This window comes from Rhinatrema bivittatum, chromosome 8 (genome assembly GCF_901001135.1).
Source record: "Rhinatrema bivittatum chromosome 8, aRhiBiv1.1, whole genome shotgun sequence".
NCBI lineage: Eukaryota > Metazoa > Chordata > Amphibia > Gymnophiona > Rhinatrematidae > Rhinatrema > Rhinatrema bivittatum.
In genome coordinates this window covers 87183099-87205610 of record NC_042622.1, presented here as the reverse complement: position 1 = coordinate 87205610, position 22512 = coordinate 87183099, and the positions used below count along the sequence as shown (strand labels likewise).

At 47.9% G+C, this 22512-nt stretch overlaps 1 protein-coding gene across 1 annotated transcript in view; it reads left to right on the top strand.

Annotated features, from left to right (window-relative positions):
• SETX (senataxin) overlaps positions 1–22512 on the top strand; it is a 383775-nt gene that overhangs the window by 240274 nt on the left and 120989 nt on the right. The window contains 2 exon segments of the mRNA XM_029613495.1: positions 18829–18996; positions 19461–19617. Of these exon segments, the coding sequence (XP_029469355.1) occupies positions 18829–18996; positions 19461–19617 (325 nt within the window).

Sequence of the window (22512 nt, the reverse complement as noted above, 5' to 3'; positions counted from 1 at the left end):
ATGCAGGTCGGCAGGGGTTTGGTCTCCACTCCATCCCAGACGAGGACCCGTCTTGCCACAAGGGCACACATTCCTTGTCCCGCACTGGAGAGCGCCCCCCCAGCGCTCCCTTCCATCGTAGGGCAACAGGATGTGCATTTGTTTTATTTGTTTTTATTTTCATGTGTACTAATGTGAGTTAGTGCACACTAAAATGAAAATGAACCAAAAATAAAAAAAACAAACTGAATAACAAAACAAAAATAAAACCAAATATTTTCTGACTGCTTCCCTACAATTTACCTTGTCTAAAAGGCTCCTGAATTCAAAAAGTGGCAGCTACAACACTAATATGTGGTGGTCGAATCTGCTTTCAAGAAGGCTAGATTCCATTCCTCTGTACCCTCGGGGAAGGATTCCAAAATTTTGGATTTTGGGAGGAAGTTTTTCCAGGGGAGTGATGCTCAGTGCCTCTGTTTCTTCTTATAAGCTTTTCATGGTTCGGTACATATAGAACTTGCTGAAGCTGATAAAAAGGTGGCTGAGCTGTTTCCTCAGAAGCGGCGTAATGTCCTCCAATCACTGGTGGATAAGGGAATGGAGTTTGGAAAACACATGGTCAAATCAACCTTTTGATGTTTCAAAATGTCATGGGGTTTGGCAACCACAGATTCACATGGCTTGGGGCCTCAGGCCTCCAGTCTGACGTCCAGGAAAGACTCACTGACATACCGTGCACTGTAAAGAATCTTTTCTGAAAGAGGATCAAGGAGGCAGTAGCACAGACCAGAGAACACTGCAATGCCTAATCAACTATCCACAGCCATTCCAGACGCACCCTCCTCTGCCATAAAGTTCCCGATTTGGGGGGGGAGGGGACGATGTCACTTCTTCCAACCCAGGAGGCATTATCTTCCACCCCTGCCTTCATCCAAGGCAGCAGAGGGCCTCCTAAGCCACAGCCAGCACCCCAATCAAAACCAGAGACAGGGTTTTGATTGGATTACAGAGAGCATAGCCCAGATCCCAGTAGCTGTGCCAGAGGTCCTTTGTCAAAGGCAGGCTAAAGTTTTACGTAAACAATTGGCCCAATGTAGTTTAAGACTTGTGGGTCTTCAGCATAATACAAAGAGGATACAATTTACATCTATTGGCTGTTCCACAATATTGACCTCCAGACCCTGGGTGGGAAAGTCTCAACATCAGAAGAAGCTCTCCTCCCTCTAAGCCTGTTACACCATGGGAAAAGGGTGGGGATTCTAGTCTAAGTACTTCTGATCCCAGAGAAAATAGGGAGATTCCATCCTAGACTAAGGGCCTTGAACAAGCTTCTGAAAAGAGAAAAGTTCAAGATGGTTTCCCTGGGCACCTTAATTCCTTTCCTGAAAAAAGGGGACTGGCTATGCTCTCTGTCTCAAGGATGCTTACACTAAGATGGCAATATTTCAAGGTCACCGAAAATATCTCAGACCATGGTGGCAGCGCATCTATGCAGACTTGGAGTACATGTTTCCCCTACCTGGACAATTGGCTGGTTAAGAGCCCATCTCAGGTGAATGCCACAGAATCAATGTGCAGAACCATCCGGGTGTTGGAGTTATTAGGATTCATCATCAACTACCCCAAGTCTCACTTGAGCCTGTCAACGCAGTTGGAGTTTTAGGAGTTCTTCAAGACATGACTCGGGCAAAAGCTTTCCTTCCACAACAGAGGGTTATCACATTGATATCTGCAGTAGAGAGGATTCTAGTGAGTCAGCAGGTGATATCAAGGAACATGTTAATAACGTTGGACCTTGTGGCCTCAACAATGTGCATTACTCCTTTGGCGCATCTCTATATATGAAGAGCCCAGTGAACCTTTGGGATCACAGTGAATTTAAGCTACTCAAAGTCTTTGAGACAGCATCTATATCACTCAGCTGCTCAGGGACTATTTCTTGGTGGTGGATTGATTCCATTGACCAGAGATATAATTTTCCAAATTCTTCCACGCCAAATTGTCCTGACCACGGATGCATCCAACCTGGGTTGGAGAGCTTTGCACACAAGGCCTTTGGTCTGATCAGGAAAAGCTTCATCAGATCAATTTCCTAGAGCTAAAGACAGTTTGGTAAGCTCTGAAGGCTTTAAGAGATTTGTTAGCCAACAAAGTGATCCTGGTCCAGATGATTGAATAGCTCTGCATTGCATTAACAAGTAGGGGAGCATATGATTATATCTTCTGTGTCAGGAAACTGTCTAGCTGTAGGTCTGGAACATTTCTCAGGGGATGGTCCACAGAGCCATATGTCTGGCAGATAAGGAGAATGCCCTTGCAGACAGATTGAATCAGGTCCTGAAATCCTATGAGTGGTGCCTGGACTGGGGAGGTAGCAAATCAGATATTCCACTAGTGGGACATACCAGTGGTAGATCTGTTTTGTGTCTTCCTAGAACAGGAAGGTCCTGTTTTTTTTTGTTCCAGTAAATGGGGCACAAGGCCACCTAACCTTTTGGACATTTTTGCCCTCGAATTCCACTCGTCATGAAAACCTTGTTGAAGCTGAGAGAGAATTGGGTTACCACAATTCTCATAGCTCAGATTTGGTTTCCATTCCTGAGGGAGATGTCCATCAGGGAACTGGTCAAAGTGGGGAATTCTCCAGCTCTCATCAGTCAGGATCAAGAGTGGTTGTGCCATTCCAGCATCCGGTCCCTGGCTCTCTCGGCCTGTATGTTGAGAGAGAACTCTGCAACCCTTGGATATCTGAGGATGTTTCATTCTGTTAACTTCAAGAAAGAAATCCATGAGGAAGTCCTATGGACTAAAATGGAGATTTGACTTAAACCCTTTTTCTTGCTCCACACAAAAACTGCTTGATTACCTTTTACATTTTGTCTGAGTAAGGTCTCAAGATCAACTCAGTAAGTATTCACTTCAGTGCAGTTAGCACTTATTACTAAAGTGCAGAAAGTAGAACATCTCTGTACAGCTTTTTTTGTTATCTGATTCATGCAGGATCTGCTTCCTTTGAAACCTACCGTCATGCCTCCTGCTATATCTTAGAACCTCACTATGGTACCGATCCAGGTGAAGAAAGCTTCTTTCTAACCACTGCGTTCCTGTCGCCTGAAGTATCTGTCATATTTTTTATGGCAGTATCTTCAGCACACAGAGACAGTGAGTTTCTGGGTCTATAGTAACTTAAGCTACTTTATACTAAGTTTTATCACAATAGGGTGGTTTTGCTTATCCATCCTAAGTTTCTGCCTAAGGTGGTGTTGGAATTCCATCTTTTTTTAAATAATTTACTATTTATTAGTAGTTTCATAAGAGTAAATAAAACAACAATAGTGAACAGAAATACAACAGCAGGAAGAAATTTAAAAAAGAAAAGAAACTTAATATTCCAATAATATTAATCTTCCAGTCCACATTATATGGCGGGAGACTCAAAAGGAATACAAGTAAATATAATGCTTATTGGAGAAAAATACAAATTACAGTTACTCAACCCACTAAACAGATGTCTTATCCTTCATAAATGTTTCAAGATGAATAGGATCAGTAAATATGAATTTCATTCCTTGAAAGGTAATTTACATGGGTATCTAAGAACGAATGTAGCTCCCAGATCAATAATTCTGTTCTTTAACTGTTGAAATTGCCTCCGATGAGTTTGTGTTACTCTAGAAACAACTGGAAAAACATTAATTTGTTGTCCACAAAACAATCTATCCATAACATTGCTGGCTCAAAGTCAGAAAGTAGCCTTGTCTGTGGAAAAATCAAAAATCTCAAGTTTTTTACCCCTGAACTGATTTTCCAGATTTTCTATTTGGGAATGAAGTATTACACTGTCCTAAATATAAGTAATATTAGAAGCCTGTAACACACTCTGTTGAGATTTCACATTGGCAATAGGTTCATCAAGGGCTTTCAAATGTAAATTATGCTCATATAATTTACCTGTAATGTCTTCAGTTATTTTACACAGCTGAGACATAGAATTAGTTAAGAATTTATCAACCTGAGTTACCACCCACCAAGTGTCCAGAAGAGTAATATCATGGATGTTAAAAGTGTCAACAAACTCCTCCAGAATAGGACAAAATTGCAGGTAAAGGAGCATTCCTATCCGGGGGGGGTTACATCACTGATTGAGGAGGGCAATAATGAATGCATCTGTAAATCAGCAATGTCAAAGTACTACCCTTAGATTGGGCATCCGGCCCCCTTGGCTCAGGAGAGACTTGCCACCTGGCGAGCTGTTGGAAATGGGGGTGGTGGTAGTTACTTCTGGTTAAAGAGGGTGGTAAATTCATGTCAGGACTTAGGAAGGTCCCAGATATTGAAGACAACTCATTAACACAATCTTCTGTGGTTTCCTGTACTTCACTCAACGTTTCCTGTACTTCACTCAACGCACAATAAAGCTCTGGAATTTGTTGCCAGAGGATGTGGTTAGTGCAGTTAGTATAGCTGGGTTCAAAAAAGGTTTGGATAAGTTCTTGGAGGAGAAGTCCATTAATGGCTATTAATCAATTTTACTTAGGGAATAGCCACTGCTATTGATTGCATCAGTAGCATGGGATCTTCTTAGTGTTTGGGTAATTGCCAGGTTCTTGTGGCCTGGTTTTGCCCTCTGTTGAAAACAGGATGCTGAGCTTGATGGACCCTTGGTCTGACCCAGCATGGCAATTTCTTATGTTCTTATGCTGTTTAAGATGATCAATCCAGCCCTGGATGGTAGGAGATGCCATAAAGATCTTGGCCTTCCATTTTCTTCTCATAGAAACAAAAGGAAAAAATTGGTGATAAGGGCGCACCCCTTTGGTGTGTGCTAGTGGCTGTGCACCACTATTGCCTGGAAGAAATAGGCCATCAGGCCAGACCTCCCTCTGATGGCATGCAGGTAACGGGGAGGAGACTCTCCACTGGTTCCCAACACACAGCTCTCTTCTCTCCTTTCACTGCCCCGGAATTCCATCTTAACCAGTAAATCATCCTTCCAACATTTTTTCCCAGACCACATGCCTTGAACAAACTGCACAGTTTAGAGAGCCTTTACCTTTTACCTGAAGTGGACTGAAGCCCATAGAATTCCAACCAATTTTTTTTTTTTTACAGCAATAAACTAGGGATTGCTGTTGGCAAACACAATTTATCCAATTGCATCTCCTTCTACTATGTGCAGGCATGTCAAGGCTTATAGTGTCAGAGCCATGGTAGTGCTGGTAGCTCACCTAAGATCAGTCTTCATGGAAGAGATCTGCATGGCTATGACATGCAGTTCTCTCTACACATTCACACTGCATCGGGATTCTCTGTCCAAACAGTAGTGCAATAGTAGATTTGGCCAGATTGTTGAAGAAAATAATTTTTGCTGCTGACCAGTCCAGCAAAGGAGGACTAGCTGATTTCCCCCCCCCCCCCCCCAAGGCAAGTTTCCCTTTGAGGCAAAAGAATACTCAGTAGATATGGCAAAGATTATCTTTGACAGGCCTTCTTTTACAAACACATTTAAGGAGAAAGACCTAAGTGGTCATAAATTTTATAGGTTTTACAAGCAATTGTAATAAATGGCAAAACTTAGCAATCACATACATTGCAAGTGTGAAAACCACAAACTAGGCAAGTGGGCAGAAGTGTCCAGGTGTCTTATCAACCGCAGGCTGACAAGCCCACCGAAAGAGCAGAAGTCACATAAGCAGCAATAAAAGGTCTTCCCTGTACGTACCAGGATCAGTCCAGACCACTGGGTTGTGTCTCCCTTCCAGCAGATGGAGTCAGAGAACAAAGTGAAAGATACCCCCTCTTATACTGGTGTGTCACCTGTGTTCTCACAGGACAAGCAGGATGGTAGTCCTCACATATGGGTGACATCACAGGATGGAGCCCAATCACGGAACACTTTTGTCAAAGTTTCCAGAACTTTGACTGGCCCCTACTGGGCATGCCCAGCATGGCACTAACCCTGCAGCCAGCTAGAGTCCCCCTTCAGTCTTCCTTTTTTCACGCAGCAGTAGCCTTGCGGTTAAGGAGCTCTGCAGAGATTCCTGACAGGAATTTTCCTCACGGAGTTACTAAAAGTTAATTTGCCCCACAGGGGTTCCTCCTATAACTTTTTCAAACCGCAGTACTCCGGTAAGTTTTTACCCATTTTTCATTGATTACCATCGAGTTTGGCCGTCGCGGCCTACTGGCTGTCGACCGTACCGTGGCTAAATTTTTGCCATGGCATCGGAGTTCCGTCTGTGCCTGGACTGTAATCGCACCATGTCCATCACAGACCCCTATAAAGTCTGTGTAATGTGTCTTGGACGAGAGCACAATGTCTTGACCTGCACCATATGTGCCCTAATGACTCCAAAAGGTCGCAAGGCCAGAATGAAGAAGATGGAACTTCTCTTCCGTGCTCAAACCCCTACTCCATCCATTGCGTTGACGTAGTCAGAACTGGCTCCATCAACTTTGCGCCAGCATCGACCACCGGCCGGTGACTGTCCGGCGTCAACGACATCTCGGCCTTCGACACCCTCTACTTCCCCTCAGGACCGAGGGGATCGTAGAGACAAACATCGCCATCGAAAGTCTCGGAACATCGAGTGAGCGAAATCATCGACCTCGCCGCCGTCGAAGAAACCCTGTCCAGAAAAGGCACAGACCTGTTCGGCGACCGGGTCACCGAGGCGACCCTCACCCGACAGGGTATCGGGAGCCGCGACTCCGCCTTTAACAGTGGTTCTTCCGGCTATGCCTCTGCCTCCTTCTTCTGTTCCGGAGCCGGGGCTGCTTGCTCCAGGTCTCCGAGAAGAACTGGACCAGATGGTTCAGGAAGCCATCAACAAGGCGATGCAACGACTCCAGGTTCCTCCGACACCGGAACCAATTGCGGAACCGACCACCGACTCGATTCCGGCAGCGTTAGCACCACTGCTCTCCAGGATGGAAGCGCTCATTGCTGCTTTTCCACGATGGACCCTGGGTCACCGATGACTCCGGTGCCATCCCCGCTTACTTTGTCATTGGGAGGAGAAACACCATTCCGCATCCCTCCATCGAGAGTTTTGCCTCAGCCATCGATGCCAATACGTCCCTCGCCACCGATCCAGCCATCGGTGCCCTTGATGCCTGCGCCGGTGCCTTCGATGCCTTCATTGGTGCATCCACTTATTCCTTTGATTCCTTCGGAACCTAGACCAGGACCCTCTGGTATCCCACCACCCCGTCCCCCTCTAGCTCCTAGAGGGACAGGTGCTGATCCCTATGATACCTGGACTGATGATTCCTCCCCAGACACCGATGATTTGCCTTCACCTCCTTCACCCACTGAAATTAGAAAGTGTTCTCCTCCAGAGGACCTTTTCTTTATAAATTTTGTGAAGGAAATGTCTGAATTGGTTCCCTTCCAATTACAGACTGAACAGGATGATAGACATCAGATGATGGAGTTGCTTCAATTCCTGGATGCTCCCAAAGACATAACCTCCATCCCTATCCACCAGGTTCTTCTGGATCTCCTCAAGAAGAACTGGGAACATCCTGGCTCCATTGCTCCAGTTCACAGAAAAGCTGACACTACCTATTTGGTGCAGTCAGCTCCAGGTTTTCAAAAACCTCAATTGGATCACCAATCTGTAGTGGTAGAATCCGCACAGAAAAGAGCAAAAAGATCAAAGCCTCACACTTCTTTTCCTCCTGGCAAGGAACAGAAGTTTCTAGATGGCATCGGTCACCGTGTCTTCCAAGGATCAATGCTCATCTCCCGAATTGCCGCTTATCAGCTCTATATGATCCAATATAATAGGGTCATTTTTAAGCAGATACAAGATTTAACAGACTCCCTGCCTCACCAATTTCAAGAGCAACTCCAAACCCTAGTAAACATCCTATGATATCTTTGATATTGCTACTAGAATATCTGCAGCAGCTATTTCAGCAAGAAGATGGGCCTGGCTCAAGTCTTCCGACCTTCGCCCTGAGGTACAAGACAGGTTATCTGACCTATCCTGTGTAGGAGATAATCTGTTTGGAGAACAGATTTAACAGACGGTGGCGGAAATTAAGGATCATCATGAGACTCTGATAGCTCTCTCTGATACCTTCTGACTACTCTTCAAAACAGCCCTTCCGAAAGTACTCTAAAAAGTCATTCTTCCGCCCGAAGAAGTCCTACCCGCCACCAGCCAGACCCTGTTCCACGAGACCTTTTCCAAAAGCCCAGTCTCTTCAGACACGGAAACAGAAACCGCAAGCAGCTCCTCAACAAGGTCCTGCTTCAGGTTTTTGACTTCTACCTAAAGAGCAGCAGCCAGCTTCCATTGCCTCACATACCAGTGGGAGGTCGATTGTGCCACTTCAACAACATATGGCACTCAATCACCTCAGATCAATGGGTACTGGCTAATGCTCAAGTATACCATCTGAACTTTCTCTCCGTGCCACCGGATTCCCCACCTCTACCAACGTGGAGAACATCCGATCACTCCATCCTTCTGGATCAGGAGGTCTTCCTCCTCCAGTCCAAGGCAATAGAACCCGTACCCTACTCTCAGCACAGCCTAGGATTCTATTCCCGGTACTTCTAATCCCCCAAAAAATCGGGAGGCGTTCGTCCTATTCTGGACCTACGGGCCCTCAAAAAGTACCTCCAGCAAGAGACGTTCAAGATGGTAACCTTAAGCTCGCTTCTTCCGCTTCTACAAAGAGGAGACTGGCTCTGCTCTCTGGACCTCCAGGACGCATACACTCATATTGCGATAACTCCATCTCATAGCAAATACCTGAGGTTTCTAGTAGGCCCCAAGCACTACCAGTACTGAGTGCTTCCATTCGGCCTAGCGTCTGCACCACACGTCTTCACGAAATTCCTCATAGTGGTTGCAGCCTTCCTAAGAACCTAGGGTGTTCACGTCTACCCCTGTCTAGACGATTGGTTAATCAGGGCACCCACTCAGCAAGCTGCTCTGTCGTCCCTCAATCTAACCTTACACACTAATTTCATTAGGATTTCTCGTCAATTACGACAAATCCTACTTAGTCCCATCTCAAACCTTATCATTCATTGGGGCAGACTTGGACACCTTACAGGCAAAGGCTTTCCTGCCTCGACAACGAGCACTGACCATCGTGTCTCTTGCTCACCAACTGCAGTTTCAGCACGCTGAGACTGCACGCCAATTTCTCATCTTCCTGGGACATATAGTGTCCTCAGTCCATGTCACACCAATAGCCTGCTTGGCCATGAGGCTCATGCACTGGACTCTGAGGTCTCAATGGACTCAAGCTATTCAGCCTCCTCAAATCATTCTCACCACTGACGCTTCCAACCTCGGGTGGGGAGCCCAAGTAGATGATCTGCAAACACAAGGATCTTAGTCTCCAGAGGAAGCCAAACACCAAATAAATTTCCTGGAGCTTCGAGCAATCAAATATGCTCTCAGGGCATTTCAGGATCGCCTCTCAGATCAAGTTATCCTGATCCAGACGGACAACCAGGTGGCCATGTGGTACATCAACAAACAAGGAGGCACGGGCTCCTTCCTTCTGTGTCAGGAAGCTGCGCAGATTTGGGCGGAAGCCCTCTCCCATTCGATGTACCTCAGGGCCACCTACTTGCTGGGAGTGGACAATGTGCTGTCAGACCAGCTGAGTCGCATCTTTCAACCGCACGTGTGGTCTCTCAACCCCTCAGTAGCGAACTTTATCTTCCAGCAATGGGGATATCCTCAAATAGATCTCTTTGCGTCACCTCAGAACCACAAAGTGGACAAGTACTGCTCCCTCATTTGCAGCAAATACTCTCAACCCAGAGACGCATTCTCCCTCTCATGGGCATCTGGTCTGCTTTATGCATTCCCTCCACTTCCTCTTCTCTCGAAGGCTCTCGTGAAGTTGCATCAGGACAAGGGAACCATGATCCTTGTAGCAACTCACTGGCCTCGCCAAGTGTGCTTTCCAATACTTTAGGATCTCTCCATCCGCAGGCACATTCCCTTAGGAAAGGACCCACTCCTGATCACTCAAAACGACGGGAGCCTATGCCATCCCAATCTTCAAGCCTTGTCCCTGACGGCATGGATGTTGAAAGGTTAATACTTCAACCACTTAACCTTTCAGATCCAGTTTCCCGTGTCTTGATTGCTTCGCGAAAGCCTTCCACGAGAAAATCTTACTCTTACAAATGGAAAAGGTTCACGTCATGGTGCTCTTCTCAGTCCCTTGACCCCTTTTCCTGTCCAATCCCGAAGTTTCTGGACTGTCTTTGGCATTTGTCAGAATCAGGTCTAAAGAGCTCTTACATCAGAATGCATGTCAGTGCAGTAGCCACCTTCCATAAGGGTATCTGGGATGTTCCTATATCAGTACAACCCCTTGTAACACGCTTTTTAAAAGGCTTGCTCAATATCAAGCCTCCATTACATCCTCCGGCCCCTTCTTGGGACCTTAATCTAGATCTGGGTCGGCTCATGAAACCACCATTCGAGCCTCTTCACTCTTGTGAACTCCGATATCTCACATGGAAAGTGATTTTCCTTTTGGCAATCACTTCAGCGCGCAGAGTTAGTGAATTGCAGGCCCTAGTTACCTATCTGCCTTACACTAAACTTCTGCAGGACCGGGCGGTACTCTGCACTCACCCTAAATTCTTACCTAAGATAGTCTCGGATTTTCATCTAAAGCAATCCATCATACTACCTATCTTTTTTCCCCATGCCAACCCAGGAGAACAGGCTCTGCATACCCTTGACTGTAAACGGACTCTAGCCTTTTACCTAGACCGTACAGCGGCCCACAGGGAAAGCACTCAATTGTTCGTCTCTTTCCACCCTAACAAGTTGGTAAAGCCTGTGGGTAAGCAGACTCTCTCCTCCTGGTTGGCGGACTGCATATCCTTTTTGCTATCAGCAAGCAGGCATTCCTTTTCAAGACCGTGTTAAAGCACACTCTGTGAGGGCCATGGCGACTTCAGTAGCACACCTACGATCGGTACCGCTTCCTGACATTTGCAGGGCTGCCACCTGGTGTTCTCTCCACACCTTTGCAGCCCACTATTGCTTGGACAAAGCCGGAAGACAGGATTCTATCTTCGGCCAGTCTGTCCTTCATAACCTGTTTACCACATGACGTACCAACGCCCTTCCGCCTGCCCGGTGGGGTTCAGGATGCCCTCTCCCAAATTCCACCCCAGTTGTTGTGCCTGATGCACGCCTTTGGGACATTTGGTGTAGGTTCAGACATTCTCTGCTCGGTACTCACCCATATGTGAGGACTACCATCCTGCTTGTCCTGTGAGAAAGCAAATTTTGCTTACTTGTAACAGGTGTTCTCACAGGACAGCAGGATGTTAGTCCTCACGAAACCCGCCCGCTGCCCCGCGGTGTTGGGTTCGTAACGTTTTGTTTTATTTTTCGGCACTGCCTGTAGCTTTCAAATAAGACTGAAGGGGGACCCCTGCTGGCTGCAGGGTTAGTGCCATGCTGGGCATGCCCAATAGGGGCCAGTCAAAGTTCTGGAAACTTTGACAAAAGTGTTCCGTGATTGGGCTCCATCCTGTGATGTCACCCATATGTGAGGACTAACATCCTGCTGTCCTGTGAGAACACCTGTGACAGTTAAGCAACATTTGCTATCCTTCAGTATTTCTCTGACTCCAGCAGATGAGAGACAGACCCTGCGGAACTGATCCTTTTAAAAAAAAAAACAAAAAAATGTAAATAATTAATTGAAAAAAAAATGTGTAGGATTCTTGTCTTTAGGGCAAAGTGTCTCTTTAAGAGAGTTAGTGCCTCTGGCTAAATCAAGCTTGTTTAAAAAAAAACAAAAAACCAAAGTTAGAATTGTTTTTTCTTCATAGGTTGAGAGCGGCTTTAATCCTCCTGAGGCTTCTGCCTTGGTAGAGGCGCGGCTGGGGAGGAATTCCCCGAGAGCCGAGTGCCCGGAGCTGCTACTGACCCGGTGAGTTGGGGGATTAACCGGTGGGTCGGTCCATCCCGCTAGCACCCTGAGAAGAGAAAATTCCTCGAGTGCCTTTGCTGTGCTGTGCCATGACTGTTTTAGGAAACAGCTGTTTACCTGTGCACCGCTCTCACGGGGCACCGGAGGGGCAGATTTTTGTCGTTTTTGGGCTAGTGCTGTTTGTTCTGTGCGCCGGCATGCCGTGAGGCTCAGTCTGTTCTGCTTGCGGGGAGCCGGTGCATCGGCTCTCCCGCGACAGTCTCTGCATTTGGTGCCTCCCCGGGGGTGAAGGCCTGTCGGGGGAGGCTCCGGAGCGCCTTCAGAAAGTGATTGGGCTGAGAGGGGAAGATCTCACTCCCACCGACCTCGGGCAGCCTCGGCCGCGTCCAGCGCTGGAACAGCGGCCATTATACAGGCACCATGCGGCTCAGCAGGGATAGATGTAGGGGGAGGGGACCTTCCTTCCCCACGTTCCCCACCAACTTTGAGCCCTGTCAGGCCTAGGAATCCTTTGCCTGGCCCTCTCCTGATTCGGACCCTCCCCGGGGGGAGCCTTAAAAGGCCAGGCTTTATTTTCCTCTAAATTTGTGCTATTGATGCACAAAGCCTGTCTGGAGGCTGAAGCAGAGTTGTAGGCTTCGGAGCCTCCGCAAGCTAAGGTTGCTCGATTCCTGGAGGGGTCAGCTGCGCCCAGAAGAGGGGCGGACCAGGTCATCCCGGACTGCTCTGCAGACCCTGCTGGCAATCCTCCCGATCTTCTTACGCAGGACTCCCTCATGGGAACTTTGGACGGGGATGTTGATGGGTCCACCCCAGTCGAGGGGGATGATCCGAGGGTACTCAGATTGTTCCGGAAGGAGGAACTGGATCACCTAATTCCCTGCGTTCTGGCAGAGCTTGATATTGAGGCGCCGCAGCCGAGCGCCGAAGCTACCAGAGGGGACCCGGTTTTCTCGGGACTTAAGGCCCCCCCGGCTCAGTTTCCTTTTCATCCAGTGCTGCTGCAGCTTGTGACCCAGGAATGGGAAGCTCCCGAGGTTACTCTTCGGGTGGGGCGAGCTATGGAAAAGCTCTACCCGTTACCAGATGAATCCTTGGCCATCCTTAGGGTCCCGAAGGTAGACGTGGCCATCTCGGCTGTCACCAAGCAGACGACCATCCCGGTCGCAGGTGCGACCGCTTTGAAGGATATTCAGGACCGGAGGCTGGAAGTTCTCCTCAAACGGATTTTTGAGGTATCGGCGCTTTGCTTTTGAGCAGCGGTGTGCAGTAGCCTTATGCAAAGAATGACCCTTAGATGAGTACAGCAGCTGCTCACCTCGCAGGAGCTGCCTCCGGCAGAGGCGGAACAAGCAAATCGCTTGGAGTCCGCAGTGGCTTACACTGCGGATGCCTTGTAAGGACCTTCCTCGGGCATCTTCGCATAATATGGCTTCGGCGATCTCAGCGAGAAGGCTTCTGTGGCTCCACAACTGGTCGGCAGATGTTTCCTCCAAACCCAGTTGGGCAATCTTCCTTTTAAAGGCAAATTTTTGTTCGGGGATGAGCTGGAGGCCTTTTTATTAAGTCCCTTGGGGACAATAAGGTGTACAGGTTGCCAGAAGATAAACCGAGGGCTCCCAAGTTTTTCAGATCAGCTCATCCGCGCTATTGAGGGCAGCGCAAGCTTCGGCAGTCCAGAGCCCCAGCATTCAATTCGCGTCAGTCGTCGAGGTCGCAAGATTGGCCTCATTCCTTTCATGGACGCAGGCCTCCCCGCGACGGTGGTCCTCAGGGGTCTTCCAGGGCAAGTCCTCCCAATGAAGGTGTCCAGGCCCACTCCTCTGTTCGGTGATAGGCGGCCGCCTGTCTTTTTCTCTAGGAGTGGGTCAAGATTACGTCAGACCAGTGGGTGCTAAGCATTATTGAACACGGCTATGCTTTGGATTTTGCATGCCCATTGCGAGAACTGTTTGTCATGTCGCCCTGCGGGGCCTGCGCCAAATGGACGGCATTACTTCAAACTCTGCGCCAGTTGAAAGAGCTAGGGGCCATTGTCCCAGTCCCACCGGAGGAATGCAGGACCGGCAGATACTCCATTTATTTCGTGGTGCCCAAGAAGGAAGGCTCATTCCGTCCAATATTGGATCTGAAGAAGGTAAACAAGGCGCTCCAGGTCCCTCGTTTTGCATGGAAACTCTCCGCTCTGTCATTGCGGCCGTCCACTCCAGAGAATTATTTGGCTTCTTTGGATCTGACAGAAGTGTATCTTCACATAGGGATCCGCAAACTGTATCGGCGGTTTCTCCGGTTCATGATTCTGGGTGAGCACTATCAGTTTCAGGCACTCTCGTTCGGGTTGGCAACGGCGCCCCGCGTTTTCACCAAAGTCATGGTGGTTGTAGCTGCGGCCCTCAGGAGGGAAGGAATCTTGGTGCATCCCTATCTGGACGATTGGCTCATCCGCGCAAAGTCGGAGGAGCTTTGTCGGAAGGCAGTTCACTCCGTGGTGACCAGGCTACAGTCCCTTGGTTGGGTAGTCAGTTTTGCCAAAAGTCAATTAGTTCCATCCCAGATACTGAACTTCTTGGGGGTTCGTTTCAACACGTCGATCGGCAAAGTGTTTCTCACGCAGGAGCGAAGCGACAAGTTGATGGCTCAGATACGGCGGCTGTTGTCCCTACCACTGCCCCGAGTTTGGGATTACTTGCAGGTGCTTGGTTCTTTGGCGTCTACTCTGGAGTTAGTCCCTTGGACTTTTGCTCATATGCGGCCATTGCAGAGGACGTTACTATCTCGATGGGACCCGAAATCGGAGGAGTTCCAAGTCCGTCTACCACTCGAGGATCCGGCCAGGTCCAGTCTCCAATGGTGGTTGATTCCGGCCCATGTGCAGCGCGGGATGGACCTGGAGGAGCCCCAGTGGGTGGTCATGACGATGGACGCCAGTCTCTCCGGATGGGGAGCAGTTTGCCAATTGCAGGTAGTGCAGGGTCATTGGGACAGGGCATCAGGCTCAGTGGTTCATAAATCTCTTGGAGACCAGGGCGGTTTGGCTGGCGTTGCAGTTTCCTTCCCCTAGTGAGCCGTCGTTCGGTGCGAGTGTTGTTGGACAATGTGACAACAGTGGCTTACATCAGTTGTCGGGCGGAACCAGAAGTCGTCCGGTGGTGTTGGAGGCAGATCGCTTGATGCGCTGGGCAGAGCACCATCTGGTGCAGTTGGCAGCCTCCCACATAGCCGGCGTCAACAACATTCAGGCGGATTTAGTTAGCAGCTAGATCCTGGGGAGTGGGAACTGTCCGGCGAAGCGATGCGTCTTGTGACTCATCGGTAGGGGATACCTTGCTTCAATTTGATTGCCACTCAGAGAAATGTCAAGGCGGCTCAGTTCTTCAGTTGCAGAAGGGAGCACGGGGCAGAAGGTGTCGACGCTCTGGTCCTGCCATGGCCTCGCGACATTCTCTTGTACGTCTTTCCTCCATGGCCATTGGTGGGCAAGGTATTGCGAAGGATAGAGAGGCACACCAGCTCAGTCATACTTGTGGCTCTGGGGTGGCCCTAGCGGCCGTGGTTCGTGGACCTGATCAATCTAGCAGTGGACTGTCCTCTTCGTCTTGGTCATCTACCGAATCTTCTGCGGCAGGGTCCAGTATTTTTCGATAAGGTGGATCGCTTTTGTCTAGCGGCTTGGCTTATGAGAGGCAACAGTTGAGGAAGAAGGGTTATACGGATTCGGTTATTTCCACCTTATTGAGGGCATGGAAGGCGTCTACATCGCTCACCTATGTTCGAGTCTGGAAAGTTTTCGATTCTTGGTGTGGCGGTTTGAATGTGTCCCCACTTCACACCTCTGTTGTCCATATTCTAGCTTTCTTGCAGGAGGGCCTGAAGAAAGGTTTGGCGTGCAGCTCCCTCAGGGTTCAGGTAGTGGCCCTGGGGTGTTTGCGGGGCAAGATTGACGGAACATCCCTGGCATCGCATCCAGATGTGGCGCGTTTCCTGAGAGGGGCAAAGCATCTGAATCCTCCGGTTCGTCCGGTATGTCCTTCTTGGAGTTTAAATCTGGTTCTCTGGGGCCTATGTGGTCTACCTTTTGAGCCTGTGAAACAGGCCACCTTTATGGATTTGACGTTAAAGAAAATCTTCTTAGTAGCTATCACGTCGGCTCGGCGTATCTCGGAGCTTCAAGCTTTGTCATGTAGGCAGCCTTCTCTCCAGATTTCGGATTCTGGGGTATCTCTTCAGATGGTCCCCTCTTTTCTTCTTCCGAAGGTCGTGTCAGAGTTTCATTTGAATCAGACTGTGGAGTTGCCTGCCTCCACGGATTTGGATAGGGATTCGCCACAGGCTCGTGACCTGCGACGATTGGATGTGTGACAGATTCTTCTGAGCTATCTGGAAGTGACGAATGCGTTTCGTTTGTCTGATCATCTGTTCATCTTATGGAGTGGTCCTAAGAGAGGACATAGGGCCTCCAAAGCCACTATTGCCCGATGGTTGGTTGAAGGAAGCAATAGCCTCGACATATGCCTTGGCCGTGAAGTGCTGGAAGGTTTAAAAGCACATTCCATTCAGTCTCAGACTGCATTTTGGGCTGAAAGTCACTGTTTCGCCGCAGGAGATTTGTAGAGCAGCTACTTGGAAGTCACTACACACTTTTTTGCTAAGCATTACCGTTTGGATGTCCGTTCTCTGGATGGCGACAGTTTTGGCAGTAGCGTTCTTCGAACGGGACTTTCCAGGTCCCACCCCATTTAGGGCAGCTTGGGTACATCCCAGCGGTCTGGACTAATCCTGGTACGTACAGGGAAAGGAAAATTGGGTTCTCAACTGCTAATTTTCATTCCTGTAGTACCATGGATCAGTCCAGTCGCCCTGCCCATTGGCATCTGGAGAGTCCTGTTTGGTATCATTTTTCCTTTTTTATTCTGCAGAATATTTTCAGTGAGCAGCCTGTACGTTACTTAGGGAAGTACTCCCTCCATATACATAAGCTTCTGGAACGTTAAACAGTTTCTTCATTACATGGTTTGATATAGCCATTGGTTCTTGTGTTGAAGTTATGATCTGTTTCATTCTGCTATGGTATGGATTATACTGAAGGATCGTAGGTGACACACCAGTATAAGAGGGGGTGTCTTTCAGTTTGTTCTCTGACCCCATCTGCTGGAAAGGAGACACAACCCAGCGGTCTGGACTGATCCATGGTATTACAGGAACGAAAATTAGCAGGTGAGAACCCAATTTTCCTTTCATCTCCTAATAGACAGTGAACACATATGTGACATCATAAGCACTTCTATGTCTCTGAGCAAATTGGTGCTTTGAACCAGGCTATTTTACTATATTTAAAAATACTATCACGCTTACTAAATGGCAGAAATATTTATATTTTGAAAATACAAAAGGTTAATTTCAGCACCTAAATGCCACCCATCCTTCTAACATTTAGTTAAAACCACATTCATACCATATACTAAATTTTATTTGATATAGCTCTATCTACACTTTGATAGCTGTCTGAAATGCATTTCCTAGTAGCTGAAGCTCTTTGTAGAGACATCTGTGATGTGCCTTAAGCAAAATATCCTTTGATGTGACTTATGCACTGCAAAGTAATTTCAACATATTTTATGGAAGCATATATTTTCAGTTTAACCCTTAAGTAATCTATTTGAGCTCAGTGCAGAATAACCTAGCAGACAAAGCATATAAAGTAAGCTGGACTAGGTCAAGTGAAGACTTGACTTAAAATTCGACACTGTCGTGCAGAATCTCTTTAAGGTATAGAACCCAAGTGCATATTCCCTCTTTGGGCCAGCTGTTTTTGTTCCAGGCTACCCTTCATAAGAAAATATGGAAGAAGGAAAAAACAGGCATGTTGCCAATAAAACAGTTCTTATTGGCACTGTTTTTTTCCCCTTTTTTTCATTCGGAACAGTCTATAACTAGGGATTCCTCACTTATGAGGACTGCCATCTTGCTACTTGTCAGAAAAGCAGAATCGCTTACCTGTAACAAGTATTTTCTGAGGATAGCAGGATGTTAGTTCTCACAAAGTTAGCAAGTAGCACATTTAAAACTGAGAAAATTCTTTTTCACTCAATGCACAATTAAGCTCTGGAATTCATTGCTGGAGCTTGTGGTTAGTGCAGTTAGTGTAGCTGGCTTTAAAAAAAGGTTTGGATAAGTTCTTGGCGGAATTCATAAACTGCTGTTAATTAAGTTGACTTAGGGAATAGCCACTGCTGTTACTGGTGTTAGTAGCACGGGATCTATTTAATCTTTGGGTACTTGCCAGATTCTTGTAATCTGGATTGGCCACTATTGGAAACAGAATGTGGAGCTTGATGGACCCTTGGTCTGATTCAGTAAGGCAACTTCTTATTTTCTTAACCTATCTGCCTGCATGCCTTCCCTTGGAGTTGGCTTCTCTAAGTATAAGCTAAAAAAGTAGAATGAATGACCTTTGCATGGACATGTGGTGGTATGCTAGTTTGCACAGGCCGAGAAGGGCATAATCAAGTTCTAAAAACTGTGACATAAAAGTTACGAGCTGGGTTCCATCAGAGGATGTCACCCCACTTGTGAGAACTGACATCCTGTTATCCTCAGAATACTTGTGACAGGTAAGCAACTCTCCTTTACCCAAAGTGGCCTATAGTTGGCAACAATACAGGGATTGATCTTGTGGCCAGAGAATTCTCTTGATTTGTAATTTGATAATATAACTGTCAGACCACACCACCTCTCCTAACCAAAGATTTTGAAGGTTAAAGTCGATAGGTCTGCAAGCTTCCTTCTGTGTAAATCTTCCCTTTTGGAAAACTGCAAGGTTCGATACGATATTAGTCGATACATCTGGTCTAGCTGATCTTGTTTTTTGAAAAGTTTCTAAACAAAATATCCGTGTTGCTTTCATAGTTGTCATACACAAAAGAGTACAATGAGGATCAGAAAAAAACCATTGAAACAGCCCTTGCTATGGTAAGACAGTATCCAAGACTTCCCCGCATCTGCCTGATCCATGGCCCACCTGGCACAGGGAAATCTGAGACTATTGTGGGTCTCCTGCACCGAATCCTGATCGAGGTACAGTATCTGGGAATGAGAGGATGGGTTATGATCTGCTCCTCTCATCTCTGTCAGAGGCAAAGAAGCAGGTGGAAAGTAATATTTTTATTGTAGCAGTAACTCATGACAGGGCATTTGTATTGCATTGATATGCCTTGGGCAATAACTAATTTTAATAGAGAAAGGCAAAGCACAATAGAAGTTATGGTAGCACAGAAAGGACACCAGTACTAGTTAGATTCTCTCAAAATTGCTTTCAAAATTTGGAATGGTAGTAACACCTCAAGCAAAATACAGGAAAATTTATTTATTTTTATTTCTAATTACCATCTGAATAATCTAAAAATATGTATTTTGCTAATCTATTGTGTGAAAAAGGGAATAGTTCTGTCACTTGCATGCTGTTTTTTTCTGGCTTGTGTAAAGTGAGTCAGGTTTGGTATCATACAATATAGAGTGCCTCCTTTCTGTTTAATCAACAGAAGCGCAGCAATGAGATGCCACCTCAGAACCTGAACACAAAGAACAAACGTAATAGAGTTCTGGTTTGTGCCCCATCCAACGCTGCAATTGATGACCTCATGAAAAAGATTATCCTGGCATTCAAATCAAAATGCCATGACAAGAAGAATACTTTAGGTATTTCTTATTTTTGCATTTACAATTTTTATTACGTGAATCAAGTTCAGTTCTCAAATGCAGTAAGTGGTAACCAAAGGAGATTTCTCTGACAGGCACAATACAGAGATCAACTAAGAACATCCTTCTGACAGAGCTCCAGATGGAGAGAGAACTTGTAGAAGAGTTAAAACAGGCAATTGGATATAAAGTGGTGTAAGGACCTGAGCATACTCATTGATAACCAGGTCCAAAGGAGCAAGTTGGGCAGGAGTAGCCAAAACTAGGCAAATGCTGATGTGCATTTCAATGGGCCATGGAAACGAGACCAGGATATCATCCTTCCACTCTGTAGTGTATTCATCAAGTCACATTGGGAGTGCAGGATTCATTTGTAGGTACAGATTCTCAAAGAATATCTAAATGTTAGAAAAAATATATAGAGAGCCACCCAACTAATAAAGGAGGCATTTGAAAGCTTTCATATATTGAAAGATGTTTTTCTTAGGAGAAAAAGATGATTGGGAGAGGTTTAATTAGAGTAAAAATATGTCCGTAGACATAAGATCTTGCAAGCAAACAAGAACGGTGGTCATCAGGCTAAGGAATTCATTCCTTACTCAGAAAAGTGGAATTTCCTTGTACGTACCAGGATCAGTCCAGACTCCTGGGTTTTGACCCCCTCTAGCAGATGGAGACAGAAGTTTACAAACCAAACTCCGCCTATATCTAGGCTGGTGCCACCTACAGTCTGGCAGTATTCTTCTGTCTCCTAGCAGGTGGAGAGGGTGCAAAACCTACAGTCTGTGTGTTTTGGGCCTAGGAGTTAGGCGATTGTAAAAAAAAAAAAAAAAAAGGAAAGTAGTTTTGAATTTAAAAAAAAAAAAAAAAAAAAAAAAGGTAGGTGTTAGTGATAGGGGGGAGAGGACCACAGAGGCTTGCCTGCTGGTCCCGGCCCCTGCCTCCCAGGGGAGGGTAAGGTCCTGAGGGGACCGTTCCCCCTGGTAGAGGCAGCCGAGGAGTGGGGGAGCCCCATATCCGGCAATTCAGGACTGGGGGTGATACCGGTGGTACCGGCTCACTCCCCCCAGCTGGCTCCGGACACGAGGTAATTTAAGAAAAAGAAAAAAAAAAAAGTTGGTTTTTCTCTGTTTTGTGGTTTTTTCTTGGTTGTAGGCTGTTCCACCGGGGTTTTTCTCTCTCTCTCTCCTTCGATTCGCACGGCGGGCGAGGGAGGGTTCTGTGTTGCTGTTTTGGATGCGCGGCTCTTCTCCTCGTTTCGCGGCGATCATGCCTCGGCAAGCGGCTTGCCGGGCCTGCGGCGGCGCGGCTGTCCAGGGACAGCCTGTGCTCCGGGTGTATGGGAGGGGGAGAGGGAGGATCGACGCCGGCGTCGGGAACCCGGGGAGGTGTAGGCAGCCTCGCGCCGGGGTCCACCGCAACTTCCTCAGCGGTATCAGGGGGGTTGTCTTCGGCGGCGCCGGCGGCGGCCATTTTAGAAACTTTTTCGGCGGGAACAGCAGCCATGTTTTCTTCTCGGGAAGCCGAGAAAAGCGCGGGCCGGAGGGAGAGCGGGGAAGTGGACGCCCCGCCGCGTTTGTCACCCCAGCAGGGACCTGCTGGGGGGATGAGGCCTGCGGGGCCCACCAGAGAGGATTCCTCCGTGGAAGAAGGGGAAGATGAGGGGTCCTCCGACTCCTCTTTTAATTCCCAGTTTGTGCTACTTATGCACAAGGCCTTTAAGGCCCGCCGCATGGCACGAAAGCGGACCCAGGGAAATCCGCCCTCGGACCTAGGTCCCACGGCAGAAAAAAGAGCAAAGTCTGGGCCGGGGCCTGAGGGTCCAGCCAGGGTCCGACCCCTTCGATCTCGGGGGGCAGGGGGCCAACAAGACTCCTCTACGGAGTCAGAAGAACCGGAGGAACCAATGGAGGCCCAGGATTTCCCGTCCCAACCCCCGAGGGGGGTGGGGGGTGACGGAGAAACGGGGTCCAAAGACTCGACAGTACCTCATGGAGCTGAGGGGGATGATCCGAAGGTTGTCAGATTGTTTAGGAAAGACGAACTGGGGCCCCTCATTCCGGAGATCCTGGGGGAGCTGGGAATCCCGCTTCCACAGGTTGAATCTCGTCTCGGGCAGAGGCGTGTTGGGGCTAAGGGGTCCTTCCTCAGCGTTTCCATTACATTTCTCAGCGTCGGATTTACTTTTTAAGGAGTGGGGTACTCCAGATTTGGGGCTGAAAGTGGCTAAAGCCATGGATAAATTATATCCCCTACCAGAGGACGTGCTGGAGCTGTTGCGCTTACCGAAAATAGATTCGGCGGTGGCAGCGGTAACGAAGAAGACCACTATCCCGGTGACCGGCAGTACTGCGCTTAAGGATTTACAGGATAGAAAGTTGGAAGTTCAGCTTAAACGAATCTTTGAGGTCTCGGCGCTGGGTATTCGTGCGGCGATTTGCAGTAATTTTTCTCTGAGAGCAGGGCTTCGCTGGGCGCAACAGCTTTTGGCCAACGAGTCCTTGTCTTCGGATGAGGTGCGCCAGGCAAGTCGTTTGGAGGCGGTCATTGCCTATAGTGCAGATGCCTTTTATGATCTGTTGCACACATCGGCCAGAACTATGGTATCGGCGGTAGCGGCGCGGCGGCTGCTATGGCTCCGTCATTGGGCGGCGGACGGGACTTCCAAGGCACGGTTGGGCTCCTTACCCTTTAAGGGGAAGTTGTTGTTTGGCAAGGAATTGGAGGATCTGATTGAATCCTTAGGCGAGAATAAGGTGCATCGCTTGCCAGAGGATAGGCCCAGGTACCGTGGGGCGCCAGCCTCTCGTCCTCGTTTTCGTGGCGGTCGCCAACCACGGACGACTCGAGGATCGGCCTCCTCGTTTCGTCACAGTGCTACCCGGCAGCAGTCGT